The sequence below is a fragment of the Pseudopipra pipra genome, chromosome 13 (genome assembly GCF_036250125.1).
Source record: "Pseudopipra pipra isolate bDixPip1 chromosome 13, bDixPip1.hap1, whole genome shotgun sequence".
Lineage (NCBI taxonomy): Eukaryota > Metazoa > Chordata > Aves > Passeriformes > Pipridae > Pseudopipra > Pseudopipra pipra.
In genome coordinates this window covers 9,239,836-9,263,420 of record NC_087561.1, presented here as the reverse complement: position 1 = coordinate 9,263,420, position 23,585 = coordinate 9,239,836, and the positions used below count along the sequence as shown (strand labels likewise).

Here is a 23,585-nt window from a genome sequence, read left to right as displayed (position 1 = left end):
TATTAACTACAACTATGCAAGACAAAGGATAAAGAAATACACAGCAATCTTCTAGTAAAGAAAAGTTATGTTCAGAATAGTTCTTACAAATGACTCAACTGCATAAAATATTTGCTTAGAGAAATTCAGTCTGCAACTGTAATAAAAATCTTTTTTTATATAAATAACAAAAATCCCTCAGAGGATTCACTGGTAGTTTTTGCAGTGATAGCTTTTGAGATAGAGGAAACTAAGGAGTACATAAATAATATAAACTTGATTGGGTTGGCAGAAAGGGTGAAAAGAAGGTGCAATTTAAAGTATTCATTTTTAGTAATCTTAGATCATAGAATAACAGAATGGGTTGAGTTGAAAGGGACCTTAAAGATCATCTAATTCCAAACTTGCTGTCATGGGCAGGGACACCTTCCACTAGACCAGGTTGCTCAAAGCCCCATCCAACCTGGCTTTGAACACTTCCACTTCCTGCTGGTGACAATCAATCTTTTATTTTAATTTTTTTTTTAAAGACCAGTTTTCTTTTGTCAGATCCCTTTATATGGGAGAAAAAATAACAACAGAGAATCTCACACCAACCATCTTCTTCTCCATGGATTGAATTGTGCTGTGGAAGGCTGAGGTCATCTGGTGATTCATTTTGTCATGCAGAACAATTCTGTAAAAACTTGCCCCAAAATGAGTAACGGAAATGGGAAGACTGGATGAAAAATACCAGTGCTCAGAATCTTAAGCTGAGGTTTGTCTTGTGCAGACAAGCAAGGAAAGCAAACCTCTGCAAGAAATATCACCCTTTTATGGTTAGAAGTCTTCTGTTTCCAAGCATTATTAATATATGGCGAGTTACACCCATTTATCATTTTTTTTTCTGCTCCCTGGTGATTAAATGGTTTCTTCCTACCAAGGAAATACAAGACCAGAAGTAGTTGAGCTCCTGGCAACTGATGTCTTTTATCTCTTTTATTGATCTGGGAATACTCCACTGGATCATCAGCAGAGCATTCTTGCCAAAGGCAGGCTAAGGGCCATTTGATATTGTTCTGTTGCATGCACTGTAAAAAGATACTGAATGTAGGGTTCGATTTAGGTGGGGTTTTTTGTTTGTGAGGTTTTGGTTGTTTGTTGGTGGGTTGCTTGCTTGCTTGTTCTTTTTATTACAAGAAACAGAACAGTAACAGCAGACATCCTGTTTTAGGGCAAATCACTGCTACTGCCTTCTTGCTACCCGTTATCTCCTCACTCCATATAGATCCACGTCACTACTTTTATCTGACTTCCATTTCTTCTCTTCAGTTCCCGTGCCCTTTTTCCCTTTTCTCTGGCAGTACCTCAACAAAACCTGAACTAACTGACCCTGTAATTCTCATTAATGGTTTTCACTCTGTCGCTATCTTCCAGCATCAATGCACAGGGCTCCAGAAGCAGAGCTCACTAGTTGGGACGCAGTGTTTCTGTCCAGGTAGAGCAGTGAATGAACAGCAACTGGTGGATGCATTCGATCCCTGTGGGAACATGTAAAGGCGAAGGGGAGTGTCCTGAATGCGCCTGAGTCACTTTTTAAGCCACATAAATGGAAACAACGCGACGCTGTGTGAGTTCAGGCCCCAGCAGGAGCAGGGACCGCCGCCGGGGCACGGGCCGGTCCCAGGAATCCGCTCCGTGTTTTCCTCCCGCCCCCGCACAGCGCACCCGCGGCGCGAGCGCCCCCCGGCGGCCGAGGCGGGCGGTGCCGCCCCCGCGCTGACCGCGCCCGCCGGGCCGGGCCGGGCCGGGCCGAGCGGGGCCGCTCCCCGCGCTCCGCTCCCTCCGCGCCGCGGGGTCCGCGGGGCCATGGCCACCCTGCGGCGGGACGGCCGGGTGACCGCGCTGCAGCGGCTGGGCTGCGCGGGGCTGGCGGGCGCGCTGAGCTTGAGCCTGACGGCGCCGCTGGAGCTGCTGACGGTGCTGGCGCAGGTGGGCACCTGGCACTGCCGGCGGGGGCTGCGCGAAGCCGGGCGCTGCCTGTGCCGCACCGAGGGCCTGCGGGCCCTCTGGAAGGGGAACCTCACCGCCTGCCTGCGCCTCTGCCCCTACAGCGCGCTCCAGATCGCCGCCTCCCGCCGGTAAGGGGCCGGGGGGGCTCCCGGAGGGTCCGCGCTCGCCCCGCTGTCCTGTCTGTCGCCAACGCGGGGGGGGAAGGTGGAGAGTTTAGTCTGATGTCTCTGGTTGCGCCCCCTCTCTCCCCCCAAAGGCACGGACCCTGAATCATAATTTGTTAGTAATTTATTTAGTTTATTCAGCGCGTAGCGATTCCAAGGGCCTGGTGGTATGCCAGCAATTGCTTATAAAGTCTAGGTGTTAGTCACCAGCAGTTTCTTATAAAGTCATAGGTGTTCTTTCAAGTCATGAAGGGTCAATAGTCTTAAAACTCTTCTGCTCAGGTTCCTTTAGAAATGAAGTTACAGCACAACCCGCAGATGTGGCTGCCACATCTGTTCTTTGCAACCAATTTATTTTATTCATTTATACGCTCTCGAGTATTTACGTTGTCTATGTCAAAGAAAATACCGAAATCATGAATCAAATATTTTACCCGGTCGTGCAGCAGTTGTTAAGCAAATTAGATAAGTTTTGACGTTGATATGTGACATTATTTGTTTTAAGATCTTGTTTTCGATAATGCACTGCCATTAAACTAAGGTAAACGCTGGAAGGGCTGCAGCAGGATCAACATGGAGCAGTGCTGACCGAGTTCTGCCGACCGTGCTGTTTCCTAGGATTCCCGTTTTCTACCAGTATCTCTCAGCCCTTCCAGGGAGTGCCTGACTGTTCGCACGCACCAGCATGTTTTGCCGCTCGGGGGGTTGGGCTTCGTTCTTCTATTTTTTTTTTTTTTTTTTATCACAGTCAGCTGTTCACGGCAGCACATGACATTTCCACCCAGCTGGGCGGTGGGTTATGCGGTTCTTGGGCAGCAGCCTGGGCTCACTGGCACTGCCAGTCCGCCGGGTTTGTCACTCATCTACCCCAGTAGGTCACTCACTCAGTGCTGCCTGTGCCCTTCAGGAGACCACAGATGAAGTGACCCTAAAACTGGGCAGCTTCGTTGTGCCATAATACACACAGTGGTCACAGGGGAGGGATAATGGCAGTGGGAAGGCACAAACAGTGATTTAAACGTCATTTAAAATTCCCAGAAAAGGTGGCGTGTTGCACCAGTATAAACCAGTCGATTCTGAGCAAAAGAACTAACTAATGTCACTGTTCTTTTAGCTTGAAACAGTGTATTCCCTGTGCAAGGCCATATTTTGTCTCTATTTGCACAGGGTGTTCTGAACATCAAGTTGAAGTAGGCTATCAGGAAATTAAATAAATATGAAAATAAATACTTATTCCTTGATACATTATTTGGGGATTTTTCAATGTGTTTTCTAGTAGGAGAATGGTGTGTATGAAGGCAAGAAACACAAAAAGAGAAGTGTTAGAGGGCAGCTTAAGTAAACGGTAATTCCAGTGGCAGGAGGAGTGGGGCTGAGCACAGCCAGCACCCTGGGGACAGGGGTGTGGGTGGAGCTGGCTGGGTAAGGGCGGGTTGGCTGACTCCACACTCCATCAGCAATTACTGGGCACGGGCTGTCATTCCGTGGCAGTTTCAAATGTTATCTGGGTAGTACCTGGAGACACCTCACCACCCTCCCCACGCATTTGTGCACACACAGGAAAATCAGGCAGTGTGGGTTTAAGGACTGTACAAGACACATGGGAAAAAAAGTATGCCCTTTTGCTTCTGCTTGGCTGGGCTTTCTGCCCTGGGCTCTTCCAGGGCTCAGGACAAGTAGGTGCAGGGATCTGTCATCCAGTAGCAAATGCACGTTCCTGTGAAAAAACATCAGCCGAGCAAGCAGTGACTTGTAAATATTTGCAAATCATTTTGTTTTGGACATGGTTGCACCATGTGGGTTAAATGTAGACCTGCTGTTTAGGCAGTTTAGTTAATGCTTCCAAAATAGGATAAGTTTCTTTACCTGCAGCTAAAACTCTCCTCTTGGATGTTTCTACTTGCTTCTTGCTGCCTCCATAACACTGCTCCCTGATGTACGAGTGCCTTGCCACAGAAAAGTCCTTCTCTGCAGCACAAATGCATGAGTTGTGTGTAGCCTTTAAAACTCTGCTTCAATTTCAAAATTTCAAATTTAGACTTAACCTACTCTGCATAGTAGTGCCTGGACATAAGTCTTCTCTAGAGGCATATCCATGTGGATCCTCCTGTTCCAACACAAGCAACAGAGGAAGGTTCAGTTGTTGTCAGAAGGCCTGTGATGACATTATCTACATATTTCTTCTTACGAGATAACTTTGGCTGGTGTGTTGGATCAATGTCTCTAACTGATGAGTGATGATCAGATAATTTCATGCAGACATGTTTTGAGCCATGGTAATTTTCATCCAGTAGATGAAAATGTAAAAGGGAGATTTTCACCCTGTAGATGAATGCTTGTGTGGTGTTACATAAAGATCTTCGATGATTTACATATTAAAGTTTCAATTCCTACTGCTGAAAGGGCCTGTGGGCAGAAGAACAATTGCATCAGGAATTATCTTCCTTAATTTTTCATGTGTTTTCATGTTCACAGTGTCACTAATAGGACTTCTTTTATGTGTTTACTTTAGACTTGTTATACTTTTCGCGGATGAGTTGGGTCATGTCTCCCACTGGAGAGCCATCATGGCAGGAAGTCTGGCTGGCATGGTTGCAACCATCGTGACATACCCCACTGACGTGATTAAAACACGGCTCATTGTGCAGAACCGACTGGAACCATCTTATGAGGGAATTCTTCATGCTTTTTACAAAATTTATCATCAAGAAGGACTCCGTGCTCTCTACCGTGGTGTTTCACCAGCTATATTAGGTAAAATAATAACAGGGGAAATCACTTCATTGTTGTTTGTTATAGCTGTGTAGTGGGGTCACTTGCTCTCTTGATTTCAAAAGCAAATAGAAATGTTTTCTTGTAGAAGATGCGTAGATTTACAAGGCACTGCAATACTGATTACCTCTGCTGCAGCTTTATTCTTTCAAATCATGACCATGTGTGTAGCATTTTATGTATCCTCTTTACCTTTTTTTATAGATGATAGTACTAGATATAGGTAGTAGTTGTGCTTGGATGCGTGATTTTCACTATTAAACTCTTTAAATATATACACACAGAGTATTCCTAATTGCTGTCTAGGTGTGAGAGTGTCTCCCAAGCGGTTCAGCAAAACCAGTATGAGCAAGCAGTGCATAACTGATGTGAAAGGTTAAGATTAGTTGTATTGTCTTTAATTAAAATGTCATTTTAAGTATTTATTTACTCTCCATAGCCTCTAAAAATGCCATTTAACTTTGAGTCCACTTTTTCACAACATGACACTATAAAAAATGCATAACAACAACAACAATAAATGTATAATCCCACTATAAAATTGATGAGAGCATGAAACAAGCAAAAGAGACCAGAATTATCCTTCATGAGCTTGACTGAAGACATAGCTCTGTTTACCTATACAAGTGCTAGGGTTGGGTTGGACTGGGAAAGAGCTTGTCAGAAAAAAGGTAACCTGGAGAAAGAACTGACTTGTCATGAGTCTAAAGCAGTTCATTCTGATAACATGCAAGTTTTAATATGTAAATGTATGTCCCTAACTGCACATCTAGATGCTACAATATGGGTGTTTGGTGGCAAACCATAGACTAAAGTTCTTCAAAATCTGGATTGGGTTTGAGGAATGCAAGGTGTAAACTGGCAGCAACTCCTCCCTTCTTTCTAGGCTATGTGGTGAGCAGCTCTGTTCTCTTAATGTACAGTGTGCTGAGATAAACCTGTCTTGTTTGCTTTCTAGGTGCTGTCCCATTTTCTGCAGGCTCATTCTTTGTTTACATCAGTCTGGACAAAATCTGGCAAGAGCCCATAGTTCGGTTCACTCCTCTTCAGAACTTCATAAATGGCTGTGTAGCTGCTGGTGTGGCCCAGACACTTTCTTTCCCCTTTGAGACTGTCAAGAGGAAGATGCAGGTACAAAGCATTCATGTTACCAGTACTTTGTTACAGGTGCTTGTTGCAAGAGCTTGGGACAAGACTAGCGAGGTGATCATGAGTGCTGCTTTATTTTTCTTACCAGGAGGCTACATAGACTTTGGGTTTGGCTTTGTTGGGCTTTTTCTTTATTTGGGGTTTTGTTGTTTTGTTGTTGTTGTTGTTTTGTTTTTAGTCTGGATATTATTGTTACAAGTGGGTTGTTATACTTCTAAGGTGGGTTCAAGTACTACCATGGGATATGTGTGTGCTCTCAGACTCTGTGTCTGTAGCTTTATTTCTTTTCTTTTTCATAGTAGTTCCATCGGATTCTCAAAGTTCAGAAGTGGCAAACCTGTGAAATACAGGCTGAAAGTTTGCCAGCTGCAGAAATTCAGTCCCCTTGGTGGTAGGCAGGAAGATCCATGTCATTTTCAGAGCCTGTGTGTCTGCCATTTATGCCTCACCTAAGTTCTGGCAACCACAACAAACTTCCACAGCAAGTATTAAGTCTGAAGGGTCATAACTGTCCTTATTTTTATTTCTGACTCCATTGGTTAATGAGGGACTTAGCAGCTGCTGGTTCTGCTGTTCTCCTGGAGCATCAGCAACATGAGAGTTACTGTATCTTGTGATCCTTTCTCCCAAAAGTTTAATAATAATAATATAAAAAAGACCCAAACCCCATAGAACAACCCTACCCCCCAGCTTCCATCTGACATAATTCACTTGATGATACTGACTTTTCATTAGAACTTCATCCAGTAGAGTCACAGTGAATAGTTGTCATTGTCTGGTGGCTCTCTGACTGGGGCACATGAGTTTGGTTTTTCAGCCTGGTTCATGGGACTGCAGATTTATGGGAGGCTTCTGTGATCTTATAAAAAACCCAGTCATTTGGTGTGACAGCATTATGTAGGTCCCTCTCCCCTTCATCGAGTTTTAGCCTGGTTGACAAGCCACAAGGTAGCAAAAGGTCAGTGAAACTGTGAATTTCCCTCTCCTGCTCCCCGAGTTCCCCTTTTCAGGGCTCAGATGTCATGTCACAGAAGCCTTCACTGTCTCTCTCCATCTCGTAACAAAGGACCTCAGCAGGAGAAGTAATGGCTTTTATTAGACCAGCTCATGTAGTTGATGTGTCCAGAAGTCAAGTTTTAATCTGAGGCTTTTCATTAGGTATCTTATGAAATGTCTCAGGTGAGAGACATTCTGAGCACGAAAACTTGATCGTTTTTTTCCGGCTGTATAAGTGGGTCTAAGAAAAGCAATTACTCCTCACAAGTCATCTTTTCCTTTATATCCTTCAGCTCACAGCAATACTGTTGCCCTAAAGAATAAAAGAAAAGAAAGGCATTTACTGTGCTGTTTCCCTTTTAAAGTGTTCTGTTGATACAACAGTTACTTGGACATTCAGTTTTTGGAGTCAGTTCAAAAGTAGCTTTCAGCTGTGACTGGTGTGAGGTTCTGTGTCAAGCTGTGGCAGGAAAGTGAAGAAGTGGGACAGGCCCATGTTTCATTTTCCTGCCACTAGGCCGTGCTCTTCCACCTAAAGGATGCTTAAGTCATCTGATCAGCACTTCCAGAAATAAGGGAACTGGATTTACTGCCTAAGTATGTAGGAAGTGGAGATGATAAAAATACTTTGCATGGAAAAAAAAAAAGGCTCATCAAGAGAGGGTTTTTTCCCTCATAAGTACATTGCAACAACTGAATAGTTTTTGTCTGAGCTTAGAGAAACACCTCCTGTTCAGTGGTTTATTCTGAAGGCATGGGAGAAGGCAAAGATGTCTCAGGAAAAACAGTTTCCTAGGTGTGAAATTCTGTAATTTGTTTGATACTGGAAATTATTTAAATCGTGGAGGCTTGATCAGAAAAGAGACTTGTTGCAAATCACACCACAACTGACACCAAAAGCTCACTGGAACTCATGCTAGGTCATCCAAGAAGTTTGGTTTTCACAGTTAGCACCAGGGTACAGCCCAGGTGCAGGAATCAGCTCTGCTTTGCCCTTACCTCCTGGTCTGTTCAGTTTGTGGGGTGGTGGTCAGAAGAGAGAAATGTCTAGTACAGCACCAGAAAAGATATCATGTGAAGGGATGGACCTAGAAAGGGGGAGAATAAAGAATGGGGGGGGGAAGAGCTCAAGACAGTTTGGAGTTCTGTAGGAAGCAGGGAGGCAGATACTTCTGATCAGTTTTTCTCAGACATCTTATTCTGATCAGCCTCCATTCAGTGATTCACCTTTCTAGCTGATAGAAAGAGGGGATACCAAAGCCTTCAGCTCCCCTGGGCCTGGTGTGTGCTCTGCAGTGAATGAAGGGAAGTGCTGGCTTTGTTTTGGAGCAGTGAATGCTGGGTTTGTGTATGAAGAGCAACCCAGCACACTGAGGAGGTCACTATCAGATTCCTCTTCCCTCCCCTCTGTCCCACTGATCTAACAGATGGAGGGAGTATGTTGCAAAAGAAGACTTTTCCAGTGAAGCTGATGGTGATGGGGAACAAGGGAGTTGTAAGGCAGTCTCGGGAGCTTCAAAAAATGAGAAACTAGGACACAAGGCAGCCTTCATTGATTCCAGGATGAAGAACAAGCCTGAGACCAGGACATCCAGCTCAGATCTTTACCTGATATGCTAGGCAGTCTTGAACGAGTTAGCTCCATCCAGCTCCTCATCTGGACGATCTGTTTGATTTGTTTGCATAGACTACCAAATTAATTCTGCTATGGGAGGAAGGATAAAGTGCTATTTTTAATCTCCATTGTAATAATTTTGTTTCATCCTTTCTCATTCTACGTATCTGAATCCTACACTTCTGACATCAGCTGCTTCTGTCACTGGCAGCTGTGGGAGTAGGAGCTGACTGTCAGCGAACAATTCTTCCTCTGTGCTGTGGTGATGATTTATGATGTCAGATTTGTTCTGTAACCATGGCTCCTTCCCCCTTTGCTGTTAGAATTATCTTTACTGGGTTTGCTTTTTTTTCTTTACTAAGATGTTGTATTTGTTAAATACATTTTAATGTTTTTCTTATAAGAAATGTTAATCAATGTGAGCGAGTCTTACTGAATATGTGAGTCCTCTATGTTGTGTTTATCCTAATTTTATTCCTTTGTCTTCCTTTTTTCACTTTGCTCCTGATTGGCATGTTAGAGAATTCAGAGGTACTGTATGCATGTTTCAGCATGGAAATATGGCTTTTGTTGTGCTTCTGTAGAAGGGGATTAGTGAAGGAGAGGGTTATTCAAAGGCATGTTCCATATTAAATGTTTTCCTGGTTCACTTTTATGATGTATCTGTTTCTGAACAAAAGCATATGATCTTTATATCCTGCTGACTGTTGTTCTTGGCTTTCCTTCCTTAACTCACAATATCATTTTCTTTGTTAAATCCAGTTTCTAAGCCATATTCAAGTACTGCACTCTTAACTTGCAGACTGGCATACAAGAACACTTTTTTTCTTTTTCATTTTTTTTCACCTTCAGCAGGAAAATCTCTTCCTTTGAATGAGTCTAAGGGAAGCACTGGTAATATGTTTCCACTCCCCCACATCATCTTTTTACCTATGATAACATTCATAAATGCCTGTTGGACTGAGCTGTGGCATTTTAGTAAGGGAAGATGAATTTAGAGCTGTTACAGGCTGTACAGAAGATTATTATTAGGATGGCACCAATCCCAGGCTATGTGAGGAACTGAAAATCTACAAGCATGCAAATGGTCAATGCAAACCCAATACCCAAGGTTGGTACTTTCCTCTGTGCTCGTGACGTGCAGAGGTGGGCTCAGATACCCCGGGGTGTCACTTCTCAGCCTCCATTCCAAACTGACCTGTGATTTTGGTAGTTTTGTAAGGCAAAATGCACAAAGATGTCCCCAAAGTTTCACAGATATTCTACCAACTACAGTTACTCCTCACCTGCTCAGATGAACAAACTTTGCATGGTTTTCAGAAGCTCAACCCTCTCCCCATATTTTGATGGTATAATTTGTTTTGATATCTGTGACTAAAACTTGTTTTAAACTCTCTTTCACCAGTAAATGCTACTCAGGTATAGTTTTGCTATAAAACCCTTGCAATACAGAATAAGCATACTGTTAGTACACTGCAGGATTCAGTGGTGCTGACTTTTGCAGATTTTTGGTGCTGACTGCACTGCATCCTCAAGCTGTGAGGACATCTCTGTGGGAAAAGCATTATTCAGTACTGATCTTTCTCTTTTAAAATCCAGGCTTTGACTTCTCTTCACTCCCACAAACAAACAGGCTCACTGTTCTTGGTTAGTGTAGAGTGTTGCCATGTGTCACCCAAGAAGTGGCCTCTTTTCAGTGACAAAAGTGAATCAGTTTGGCCTCAGCTGCCTATAAATCTGCAATGCATTTTGGGGTTTTTGTTGGTTTTTTTTAGTTCTTTGGAACATGGGGTGCTCTGCAAGTGGGAAATCTGTTGTAAATGCTATGAGTTCTTAATAACCTGGAGAAAATTAGGAAGTTATTCCCTTTGTAAGGTAGCTAATTTAAAGTAAAAGCCTCTCCTTAAAAGTAGTAGTTGTTTAAGTATTTATTTAAAAACAGTCCCCTATGTTCCTTGCATGGTAAAAGTCATGGTTAGAACCAGTGGCTGGGTTATGAACAGAGTTTTGGAAAAGAAAATGATAAATGGTCCTCTTGCCTGCTGAGGAGACAGTGCTCCTGCTTTGCTTAAACATGAGTAACTTGCAAAGAGTGCTCTGTCTTTGGGGATGGTCTCTGGGCTGGCGTGGCAGCCTTGGGAAGCTCACAAGCTGTGGTGTCACTGCTGGTGGTGAGTTCTGTGCTCTTGTCAGCTGGGAATATGAAAGTTATTGGAGTCATGACCTGATTTAAAAATAAGAAATCCTTTTTGGGTCATGTGGTTCACACGACATCTCGAAAGCATACGTGCTCTGAGTCTTTGAGCAGGGAGACCCTTTAATAGTGAACAGCATGGGAGCCTTGAAAATTTTGACCACACAGAGTGGCAAGTTCCATTGTGTGGAAGCAAATAAGTAGCAATATTACTACTTCTATTATGATTTCCTGTGTAAGTAAGGCTTATATGGTTGCTAGCTGCCTGTCCTTGTCCTTGCCCCCAATAACTTTTGATCCTACTGTCCAGCTTCAACTAAACTTGACAGAAGAGTGGAGATTTCAGATACATTAACTTCCTTCAAGTGTTGTGAAAATAAGTGCACAGATAGGTGAAATATTTTGGAGTCTCATCTCTAAGGGGAGGCTACAGTGTGAGTTCTTACTTTTTTTACTTCTCCCTATGATCTCCCCTTCTTCTTGCTGCTGAGATTCAGACATCAGCCAGGTCCCCACATCCTGAGTCATGCTTGAACTTGGGACCAGCCTGGCTCCTCTGATTACCAGCAAATAGGTAATAGATGTCAGATTCTGGTTGTGGTAAAATCCATTCCTTCCTTCTGGTTTCCGCTATGTCTAAATGCTTTGAGCTACCAGCATTTTCTATTGTTTTGTTGATGTTGCTATAAAAATATTTTATACCACTTTCTCTGAAGCTGTTGCAAAATAGTGCCCTACTGCTTTGGGAAGTATTTGGTCCAGTAAATCATTGAGACAATGCCTGAAAAAAGATAGAGAGCATAACATGGGCTTTGCTTTCTGTAACAGCCTAGATCAGCTTTTGTGCATCTGAGCAAACCTCAGAGGCATTTCTCTTAAATCCCCAGACTTCCATAGGAGAGAATCATGAAGACTGACTGTTAAGTTGAAACACTGAGAAGTATTAGTAGAAAAACTGAATAAGAGAAAAAAATTGTAAATCAAGAATTGGAATTAGGACTGGGCTGATCCAGCAGTGAGGTCTGCCTTGTGACGGCTCATGCTATGAAAATCATCTCTAACCCTGTTCATCCAAGAATCTGTGGTGTGATAATTATGTAATGCTCACCCTGAAGTAGAATACAGCAGTAGCTTACAGCAGTAGCACTGCAACACAGTGGCCTGCTGAAGAAAAGCAGGAAAACACTGCACCCGTTTGAAATGCAGGAAGTCTGAGGGAGGGCAGAATGCAATTCTCTCCAAATGGTTTTCCCAGACGCTGAAGTGGCCACACACTCCCAGTCCTGGATTTGGTAGTGGCAGCTGAGCATGGCTGCCAGCCTCTTACAGCCTCTGCAGCCCTGTGACCAGTGTGGTGTGAGTGAGAGCTCTTTAATCTGCTTTGGGCCAGATCAGATGGGTTAACTCAGCACACCGTTTTAAACTCAGTAAGCTCACCCAGCTGGCACAGCCTGACACAGGTTGGGTTCACTCCTGTGCACACACAGCTATTATAGCCATCACTTTCAGCCAGGGGACAATAATGTCTCTGGAGGTACAGCTGTCACTGTGACCCCAACATGAGTACTTTTGCATCAGTTATACAGGACAGTTTTGTATTCAGTTGTCTGTGCTTGTGACATGTGACGTGACTAATTATGCAAAATACTCCATAAGGAGGAGCTAAAACTTGATAGACACTTTGCTTTTATATCTGATTTATTTTGATTTGATGTAGGTCCTTACCTCATTCACCAGTGGCCGCCAGGCCAGTGGAAATATGTCCTCTACAAAGCTACAGTCCTGTAAAAAATTAATTTTCTCCTCAGTTCCTATACAGGCATCAGAAGATGCAGGAAGTAGCATTGCTGTCCACTGTGTGAAGCGTGGGACCAAGCTGGTCTGCCTAAGGTTTTGCACCATTAAATAAACTAGTGCTAACGTGCATGAAAATGGTGCACCCATTCGTAGGGCTTGAACTGAACCATCGTGAGGCATTTGGAAACCACCCAGAGGTGCCCATGAAAGGTGTTTGCACTACCTTGAGGAAAAAGACTTCTGTATTAAAGACTTCTGCATACCACAGGTGTTAAAAGCAGGGAAAGCTTAGGTTCAGTAATAAAGGAGGGAGTCTGTCACAAGCCACGAAGCCTCAGGGTACAACAGGCTTGGTGATAATGGATTTAAAGAAGAGTCAAACTTTTTTGCTCCCTCAGAAAGATGAGATGATTTGGCCCCAGTTCAGGTTACAGAGGACACGGTGTTCCTAGAGCGCAGGAAGCTGGAGGTCAGCAGCTGTGCTCTGCTCTGATTGTATCCTGATAGTTGTCATGGTTTACCTTCCTACGTGCCTGAATACCTTTGGGTGGACTTTAGCCAGAGGTAAGTCAGCATTACCAAACCTGACACAGAAAAGACAATGACTGCTAAGTAATGCTGACCTCCAGGAGGAAGGATTGATTAGCCCAAGAGAGTGCTTTTCTACCCAGTATTAATACTTATTTGCATTTTAATTCTTTCTTTTTGGAATGGAATTAAATACTCTTTCAAGCATTCAACCTTCACTTGAGTGAAATTTCTGATGACTGGAGTGGCATTAACTTGAATGAGAACTGCAATCTTTGTCCTTCCTTTCCTTTGAACTACAGCTGCACTTGCCCTTTGCATGTGCCCTTATTAACCCAGACTGCAAAGACTTCTTCTTTTAGCTTCCAGATTAAGAGTGTGAACTCTTGAGCTGTGTGTAAAGTGTCTTCCTGTACCTTTTTTTTTTTTTAATTGATTAGAAGTGTAAGACACCTGAATCTGTTGAAAATACAGAAGTAACAAAGCAATTTTACTCTGTCTACCATCAGGGTACCATAACGGTACCCTGATGGCAGCTATTCACTGTTACTTGGTATTTCATACTCTGTGCCAACAAGTGCTGCTTACTCAAAAAAGAAATAGTAAATATTTGTACCAACAAAATTTATGAAGAGGGAAGGGGAGGGAAGTACTTGAATTGAGAGGGAAGTATTTTCAGACAGTTTCTGATACATGTAAATTCAAATAATTGCAAACCAAAATGTCCCAAAAGGCTAGTGAAAAGCTTTTCTCTGCACAGGAGAGGGGCTGGGGGAAGTCACTGAAAGGGTCTGTGAGATTAGTTCCCAAAATGGGATTATGTTGTCCTAGCAGTCACCTCGTAATGCAGACAATGGGAGAGACGGTGTCTGAAGAGTCTTCAGGTAACAATTAACTATAACAATTAACCGAGTTTTGTCATGACACTTCATCGTGATTTAAATATTTTATTTTAAAAAATAGTGAGTGCAGGTAGTTGGGATTTTTTTTTTGTATATGTCTCTCTTGGGTTTAGATTGCCACTGTAGAACAGAGTGCTGACTTTGGGGATGTATTGCAGTGACTTAGTAGACTTGGTGGCCTCTGGATATGAAAATACTGCGTTTGTGAGAGAGCAGATGGAGCCAGTTCTGCATTTGATGTGCTTTAATCAATGCATTGCCCATCAGAGGTAAAGGGATAAGCAACTTAGCTGTGCTACTACCATGACTAACACCTTGGCACTGTTATCAGCACTGGGAGCTGTATTGTATCTCCAGCCTCCTGCAGTTTGAGACAGCAGTAATGGGGGGGAAGGAACTCTTTAAAAGTGCTCATAACAAGCAGGTTTCCATGCAGCAGCCCATAGCATCAAGGGGTGTCAAAAGAAAAGAATTCAGGCTGCTTTGAGGTGTGTGAAATGTCTCTGTTGTAAACCTGACCTTTTTGGTATGAGATTAGCTGTTTGATTTATATGTCATAATGGGTTTCTGCAAAAGAGGTAGAGAAACTAGTTTGATCTGTTTTGTTCCTTCCATTTCTGGCTCTGTTGCCATGGGGTGGTTGTGAGGATTGCAGTGTGGTGGATGTGCTTGGATGATGAAGAACCACCCAAACCTCACAGTTATTGCTTTTGTTAAAAGCAGTGCCAAATTAAATTCCTTGGTAATATTTCTCTTTTATTAATGCATTTTAACTTTGTTCAGCTATGTTCCAAAATACTGAAGTTTTAACTACACACTGATACAGTTTTTAGGTTTCCTTTTGCAGTAGGTGATTCTGAGATTCTGTGGACAATAGTTATTTAAATGCTGTGTGTAGAGTCCTAGAAACATACAGCTCCTGTAAGGCAGAAAGACTGGCAACACATACTTCACAGACTGAAATCTTGAAAACGACTCTATCTGTGGTGAATGTTGCTATAAATAATTTTTCAGTAAATCTCTTAAGAGGTCAGTGTCTGTGGGCACATTGGAAATCTGGGTGTTTGACTTACCTGTTCCTTTTTAATTGTCTTCTAGCAGTGTTTACTCTGGGCAGGATCTTACTGAAACCTGTGCTGTGCTTGTTGCTAGTTTTGGTGGAGTACTGTAATCAAAACCTTTGATATGTGGCTTTGCAGTGTATACAGTAATGAAGGAGATTAAGTCAAGCTCATGCAGTTAATTCTGGCAGGCCATGCCCTGCCTACCACGAAGGGACTGAAAAAGGAAGGGAACTGTGTGTTAACAGCATTCCTGCCTTCCTGAAGCATTTCAGAAACTTGTCCCTCTTCACTTCTTTAACTTTCTTTACCAAAAAAACTCGTGGAACCTGACTGACATTCCAGAAAGCAGAACAGGCTTTTGAATCCAGCTCTCCTATGACTGCTGTTGCATTTTTAGGAATACTTACATAATTTGAGTGTTCTTCTAAGCATTGCTGCTGCTAATATCACCATTCTTAGTGGAATTGGTTGCTAAAGTCTCAGATGCAGCATTCAGCATCTTCTGCAGTACAGACATGAAAGTCTTTGTGCAGGAGGTGTTTCTTTTGCCATAAGAAGTATTTCACATGCAATTCAATCATGCACAAAAAAAAAAAAAAAGAGAAAAAAATTATGATGTGTGGATTTATTTTTTTTTTTTGTAGACAAAGAAGACTATGCTGTTAGTGTGTGGGGTGATCAGGGATTTTTTTTGTCAGCTTATAAATCTTAGCAGTAAATTTCCTAGTAATGCAAGGGAATGCAGCAACATTTAAACTATTTGAATAGCAATTTCTCTTATACACCTAGAGCATGAGTTTTGATCTGTTTGCATTTCCAGCATCTCAGTTGCCAAGTACTTGAAATGCTATAGCTGAGGCATCTAGAAAATGTCATCACCACTTTTACATTTATGAAAGGCTTGCCATAGGCTTAGCAGCTCTGAGAAGCTGTAGATTAGTCTGGCCAAGGAGGGAAAATTTGCTATACTGTATGGTGTTTCAGATCAATGTGGGGATAATGACACTCATCAATGAGTTCACTGTACAAGTCCCATTTCTATCAAACTTCTGCCTTATGATGATCAGTTTGCACCTGCAAGTCATCAACCTGTGTCCTGGGGTCCCTGCACACCCCTGACTGAGAAGTGACATTTGTTTGAGTGAAACCCTGATTTGCCAATGCAAAATAAACCCATGGCTGCATGTGCACAGATGGATGAGGAGGGGATTTTTGAAGGTCAGGTTATCCTGTCTGTGCTAACGCAGTAGGAGATTAATGAAGAAAGGATTTAGCTGTTAAAAATGACCAACTACACTTCTTCCATGTGAACAGACACGGTCTGTACTGCAACTGGAAATGTAGCTGCAGCCCAGCAGGATGCTCCCAAGCTGACTGTTACCAGTCTGTATGAACTGAACATGTTGATATGAAGCGTGGGCACCAGCTGCTGCTCTGCAGCCCTTGGTGGGCCTGTACAGCCTGGGCTGAAATCTCTGTCCTTCTGTTGCTGCTGCTGCTGAGCCCATAGTACAATTCACCCTTCTCATTGCAGTGCAGACACAGCCTAGGCAGCCAGAGGTGAGTCAGCTGGTTCCATCAGTTACAGGAAGGCAGAGTGGCATCAGGGACCAGCCCCAGGCTTCCCTCTCATAGGTGCTCCACTGCCAGGGATGTGAAATACCTCTCCTCAGACCTGAGCAGCTGGCAGACATGGGTCTGATGGGATGTGTGGCTCTGGTTAGGATGGTTTGTCTTCACAGGGGTGGGATTTATCTCATGACACAAAAGGAAGTGCTGTGTGAAATTACTGTTCTCTTTCATACCTATCAGAGAGTGAATTGCCTCCCTTTTTATTTTATATTTTAGTGGAAAATAGCTGATTCTTTTGGGAAGAATCCAGATCAGTCTGTTGAAACCTGGCATTGAGTGTTCCTTATGTACCAGAATAGAGAAAATAATTAATTACTTTGGTTTTCCTCTGCTTGTTCTAAATCCCCCTGGGTGTCTCTTGGCAGGCCCAGAGTCCTTGGCTTCCCCACTATGGAGGAGTTGATGTCCATTTTACTGGCATGGCTGACTGTTTCCGGCAAACTGTGAAGAACAAAGGTGTGCTTGGACTTTGGAATGGACTCACACCCAGTCTGCTCAAAGTAAGGGTTTACTCTCATCCCAATCCAATACTATCCTGAAGTAATCAAGACAGTTTTGGACAGTTGGGGTTATAAAGTTTGTGGCATTCCTCTGTACTTAGTAGCAGCTTATAGACGGCTGATCTGTGACAGAACAGGTTAGAAACCAGCCTTGGAACTTGTTTGTATTGTATTTCTCCAAATGTAAGGTTGGCTTCTAGATGTCATTACTTTCAAGCTCATTTGAATGTTCTTAGCCAAGGGAGTGCTGCTAACACACAAGGTAGGAAATGGATGGGGGATTGCAAGTGATCCACTTAGAACAGCTAAATGAGTTCTCCTCCTCAGCTGAGCTCCAGTAATTTGATATGTTGTACTGGGCTGTAAAGAAAATTGTGTTTGTGTAAGCCACTTCCCCAGAAGTCCAAAGCAGCACTTTCAGCCAGTTATTTAATACATGTGTATTGGTTACTACAGCCCTTGCTGAGTTGAAAGCATGAAATAAAGCACAGTAACTTAAACAGAAGGTAATTTAGTGTACATAAATACGTTTTATAGTGCTGTGATGAGGATTACCTACATGGAGTAATACAGGTCAGCTAATGAGTGCTAATTGAGCGACAATGTGATTGATTGTGATGGGCTGCCTGTGCCTGCCCTACCTTGTCTGGTACAAAGCCACACAGCACCAGAGCTGCTGGTTCTGCATGGGAAAAAGAAGGAAATTGTTCAGTCACTCTGCTGTGTGTAGAATGAATTCCACATTTCCTACCAAGATATGCTCAGGGGCTTAGGTATTTGACAAGTTGTAATAATCTGTAGTCTAGCATAGACCTTGTTCCTCACAATATTGTTATAATTAGTTATATACCAATAATAAACTCCTACTTCTAGCATGCTGCAGGTGCCAGCCTAGTTTGAAGTGAGACTAATTTTATATAAATGAGGACGGGTCTATTAGCAGATCAGATTTGAAGTTCTACAAGTTTCCTTTTTTAAAACATCTAAGCTATGAATGCTACTAGTGAGTCTAATATTGCTTTTTTTATTATTATTTTATCAGATTGTCCCGTACTTTGGTGTTATGTTTAGCACCTTTGAATTCTGCAAGCGGGTCTGTCTGTACAGAAATGGTTATATTGAATCTCCTTTAAATTACAAGCTGACTCCTGGTGTGGACCAGAGCTTACAGCCACAAGAACTGAGAGAATTAAAGCGCTTCCGAAGAGAAAATTTTGAGCCAAGGAAATCGGCTCTTGAAAACTGACTTCAGAGTGTCCACTGCAGATATACCAACTACTTTTCTTAAGGAACTTTGCAAGAAAGACATACTGAGCTACAGGTACTGGCGTTTCAGCAGATTGCATGGTTTTAGTACTGAGACACCTGTGACAGAAAAGAATAAACCTTGTATTTCATTTGCTGAATGGATCTAAACAATATAAATAGCAACCACATACTGAAGAGGAGACTTGCAACCAATTTGAAAACTCTCTACTGTTGGAACTTGAAATGGCATTATTTTAGGTGGTTTTTAATACTGAGTAGCCACTTGAGATTAAACCAATTGCAGAAAGGCGAGAGAACAGAGATGAGATTATAAATTGTATCTTCAAAGCCATTAGGAAAATTCAAATGTTTTTTTTTAAGCAATCTGAGATACCAAGTCAGCCAAACATGATAAAACAAACTAGAATCCATGCAACATGCAAGAATTTCTACTGAAGTCTCCAGGTTTTTTAGTGATACTGTGTGGACATGGCATTCTGCCAAGCCAGAATTAGTCTCAGTTCAGTTACACTCCCAAATCCACACCTCAGTTTTTGAGATTTACTCGAGAATAATAATTGTGTGTGAAACTCCAGCACAAAGATGAAGACATGCTGCTGCAACTATGCTTTTGCTAAGAGAGAACTGTAATGTGCAAAATGGATTGCAATACACTGGAATGACAATCTTGCAAACTTAAGTGCGTACTAGGAAATCTTCCTCCCTTTCCTGTGTGTTGCTACTGCACCTATGTGAATTATTTCAGTTTGAAAAATAGTTTTCCTGAAGTTCTCTAACTGAAATATTTCCTGAAAAATGCAGTTCTTAGGTGTGTTAGGTATTTCAGAGCCACGAGCCTTGTCATGTTGTTTTGGTATTCTTAAAGCTCTATTTTTATATTAGACCACTTTTTAGTTCCACTGCACAGACCTAGGCCTGCTGTGCTGCCCGGAATGTGCCAGCAGAATAGCACCGTGCACACCACCTGTGATTGCTCCACTTTAACTGCTGTGATCCAGGAGCTGCAGACAGATCCTGTGTGTAGGAGCCTCTCTGCAAGACCACGAGGTTACTGCCAGTGCCAATGCAATTGATGGGAATCTGACCAACCTTGGGAGGTTTTGGACAATAAAAGATCATCTGAGGACCTGTGATATTGCTCCAGTTCCTTTGTAGAAGTTCAGCTATGGAACAGCCCCATCCCAGTGCCTTCTGATAGAAAACCCAAACCCCGTGTCCCCGTGGGAAGGTGGCTGTGCCCCCTGTGGGGTGTCCCGCAGGCTCGGGCTGTGGCAGGGTGGGAATCACAGCAGCTTGAGAAAGTGTGTGCACATCAGCTCTGCTCCAGCCCAAGCTGCAGCAGCCTGGGCTCAGCACAGGGTTTGCTGCTGCTCTACACAGCTCCTTGTGGGCATTTTTGCACTGTTTATAACCCCTGATGGGTGGAAATAAGTAAATCTCAGAAACTGCTTGGTTAGGATAAGTCACAGCGGGATGAGGCATTGGCAGATCCATACAGGAACAGTCTGTGACCATGGAGAGAAACTTGCAGAAAGATCTGGGATAACTGTAAGGCCTGCCCTGCACCTAAAACTAATTGTTGATGTATCCTACAGCTGAGGATGGTAGAGAGCAGATCTGGTGGCTCATGAATCACACTGAGGCTGTAAGTGCTTTGGCTCTAATCAAGCTGTCTAGTGAACATGTTTCTCTGTGCCTCAGTTTCTCCATCAACACAGTGCAGGTAATAATGCTGGGACTTATTGGAGATGTATGAGTAAGATATGACTTGTAAGCGTTTTGGGAAGGAATGGATTTCTTACCTTTTCCAAGCATACCTGTATGTTTTTTACTAATACCGTATTTCTAAATAGATTTAAAGATTGAACGATGGGTGCATATGAATGTCTGATCAGCTCTTCAAACCTCATAAGAGTCAAGTGAGTCAAAAAGTTACCTCTAACTTGTTTCTGATGTGCTAGTACCACCTTTCTATTGTAATGCACTCCTATGACCTATAAATCACTTACTAACCTTTTATCAACCAAGCCTCTCCTTTGTAATCACATCTGTGCATGATAAACACCCCAAAAGGCAGCACTAATATTTGAGACAGCTCCAAAAGAAAGCGCTTCAGCAGTGGATCACTAACATGTGAAATGGTGTGTGATCATGAACAACCAGTGAATAGCAAGGCTGAACTCTTGGGTAGGTGAAGTGTCACTCGAGTGACATTTGGATGCGGCGGTGCGATGGAGGTGGTGGGTGGTACCTGGTGGGGGGTGTGTCTGAGCGCCCCAACTGAGCTCAGCAGTGATTGACGGAGGGAATCCATGCAGTACTCGGAGGGAATCCATACACTACTTGGAGCTCGGTGACTCCTGGAGCATCATGTGTGCAGGGGGGACAGTATCCTGAGAGGTCTCTGAACGAGTGTCTCGGCTGAGGTTCAGGGAGTCGGGGCAGTCGGATGTGGGCCTGTTCATGGCTAGGATGGGGATGAGCCGTGTGGCCGGGCCGGGGCCATATATAGATATAACCCTGTCCGCCCGCGGTGCCGGTGGGGTGCCCCATGTGGGGCTCCCCCATCCCGGGGTGCCCCGTCCCGGTCCCCCCCGATCCCGGTCCCCCCATCCCGCTCCCCCCGCCCGTTGCCGCGGCGGCCCCGCCCCCTCCCGCAGCCAACGGGCGAGCGGGGCGCGCGCCCCGCCCACGCGCGCGCCACCGCCCCTATATAAGCGGCCATTGCGGTGCCCCCCCCTCAGCGCCGCCTCCCGCCTCCCTCGCCCGGCATCGCCTCCCGCTCCCGCCGCTCCCGCCATGACCGATGCGGCCGTGTCCTTCGCCAAGGATTTCCTCGCCGGCGGGGTGGCGGCCGCCATCTCCAAGACCGCCGTCGCGCCCATCGAGAGGGTCAAGCTGCTGCTGCAGGTGAGCGTTGGGGGCCGCCGCAAGGTCGCCGCAAGGAGAGGGGGGGCGGCGGCGGGCCGGGGGGTCGCGGGGTGGCGGCTCTGACGGCGGCGTGTGGGCTCCCCGCAGGTGCAACACGCCAGCAAGCAGATCTCGGCCGACAAGCACTACAAGGGCATCATCGACTGCGTGGTGCGCATCCCGCGGGAGCAGGGCGTCCTCTCCTTCTGGCGCGGCAACCTGGCCAATGTGATCCGGTACTTCCCCACCCAGGCCCTCAACTTCGCCTTCAAGGATAAGTACAAGCAGATCTTCCTGGGCGGCGTGGACAAGCGGACCCAGTTCTGGCGGTACTTCGCCGGTAACCTGGCGTCCGGAGGTGCCGCCGGCGCGACCTCCCTCTGCTTCGTGTACCCCCTTGACTTTGCCCGAACCCGCCTGGCAGCGGATGTGGGTAAAGCCGGGGCCGACCGGGAGTTCAGCGGGCTCGGTGACTGCCTGGTCAAAATCTTCCGCTCGGATGGCCTCAGGGGCCTGTACCAGGGCTTCAGTGTCTCTGTCCAGGGCATTATCATCTACAGAGCTGCCTACTTTGGCATCTACGACACCGCCAAGGGTAGGTTGACCAAAATGGCACTGAAAGGGAGACGCTGTTCTGCAGCAGGCCTGCAGTGCGTTTCAGCAGCGCTGGTGGCTCACCTGCCGTGCTCATCAAAGCCTCTCTCCTGCAGGCATGCTCCCAGACCCAAAGAACACCCACATCGTTGTCAGCTGGATGATTGCTCAGACCGTCACTGCTGTCGCCGGTTTGGTCTCCTACCCCTTTGACACGGTTCGTCGTCGCATGATGATGCAGTCTGGCCGTAAAGGAGGTAAGTTTCCCCTTCATTGTATAAGAAATATAGGGCATCCCTGAATCAACAGTTGGTGTTGGAGCTGAGGTGAGGGTGGCTTAGCTTTCACCAACCCGAGTAGATATCCTCATGTCCTGTAAGAAGGGTGTGGGAGGGACTGCAGAAGCAGGTGACAGGCAGGGGCATGGGTGGGTTGGCCTGCACAGCACACCTATAAAGGGGCTTGCACAAACCCCTTTATCTGCCAGTAGGGGGGAACAGCAGAACTTCCCTAAGGATGTTGCAAACTGGTGTCTCTGGGGCAAGAACAGACAGCCCTCATAGCAGGCACAGCCTGGCTACCTGTGCAATAGCTTTTGGGTCTGGAAGTGTTGGTGTCAAAGCAAGCAGTTGCTGCCTTCTGCTCAAACCAGTCCTTCCAGTGTCTCCCAGGGGTAAGGCGGCAGCAGCATATCTGCTGGGCAGTCTTATCCTCCAGTGCACTAATACTGGAGAAAGTCAGTCAAGAAATGGGGGGATGCACTTGAGGTTATGAAGCTGGCAGATACATCAGGCCATTTCTGACCTGGATATTGGGGGTCTTGGGGATCCAGTTGCTAAAGCTGTCTGTCTTCTGCAGCTGACATAATGTACACTGGCACTCTTGACTGCTGGAGGAAGATTGCCCGGGATGAGGGCTCCAAGGCGTTTTTCAAAGGTGCATGGTCGAATGTACTCCGAGGAATGGGTGGTGCTTTTGTCTTAGTCTTGTATGATGAAATCAAGAAGTACACATAAGTTGTTTCCTGTTGTGAACTGGCATGTTGTTCTGTGTAGTCTATGACAGTTCATGGACTTGTTTGAAAACCATCTAGTTACTAAACAGTGACGGCTGATGTTTATACAGGTTGGCATGGGGCAGGGGCAACAGCCTGCTCTGTCTTTATTCCCCTTGATGGGACTCATGATGGTTTCTATTTCAGTCACTCCTGCTTAAAGAGTACAAAGAAATAAAAATCCGAAACCAATATTCCTCATCTCATGTTTGTTCTTGCAGCAGCTGCAGCACGAGGGGGGTGGGGGTCTCAGTGACTGTAGAGAAGGAGGAGGATGAACCATCTGCATCCTGCAAGCCTTGCTACCTGCGAAGTACAGCAGGTAAACACAGCGCAGGCTGCAGAGGAAGCTGTTTGCTCCCCAGAGGGAGGCCAGTGGTGTAGCTGAAATGGGGACTGGCAGCTCTGAAGGACTCACCCAGCTGATCTCCCTGAGACACCGGTAACCAGAGATGATGCACTAACTGTGTGCCA

At 44.8% G+C, this 23,585-nt stretch overlaps 2 protein-coding genes across 4 annotated transcripts; both read left to right on the top strand.

The window, feature by feature from the left end:
- The first annotated feature begins 1,747 nt into the window (after positions 1-1,747).
- SLC25A43 (solute carrier family 25 member 43) lies at positions 1,748-20,576 on the top strand. Of its 3 annotated transcripts, none has more exons than XR_010433998.1 (6): positions 1,748-2,099; positions 4,648-4,889; positions 5,866-6,038; positions 17,150-17,284; positions 18,327-18,605; positions 20,407-20,576. XR_010433998.1 is itself a non-coding variant. In XM_064669919.1 (5 exons), the coding sequence occupies exons 1-5, from the start codon at positions 1,828-1,830 to the stop codon at positions 18,528-18,530; spliced, it is 1,026 nt and encodes a 341-aa protein (XP_064525989.1). In that variant the 5' UTR covers positions 1,748-1,827; the 3' UTR covers positions 18,531-19,686. The 3 variants fall into 3 exon arrangements, 1 of the variants encoding a protein (XP_064525989.1); XR_010433997.1 differs by having other exon boundaries at positions 18,327-19,232; XM_064669919.1 differs by lacking the exon at positions 20,407-20,576 and having other exon boundaries at positions 18,327-19,686.
- Positions 20,287-23,303, top strand: SLC25A5 (solute carrier family 25 member 5). Its single transcript, XM_064669920.1, has 5 exons — positions 20,287-20,472; positions 21,298-21,463; positions 21,572-22,058; positions 22,174-22,314; positions 22,916-23,303. The coding sequence occupies exons 1-5, from the start codon at positions 20,423-20,425 to the stop codon at positions 23,071-23,073; spliced, it is 1,002 nt and encodes a 333-aa protein (XP_064525990.1). The 5' UTR covers positions 20,287-20,422; the 3' UTR covers positions 23,074-23,303.
- Positions 23,304-23,585: the final 282 nt, after the last annotated feature.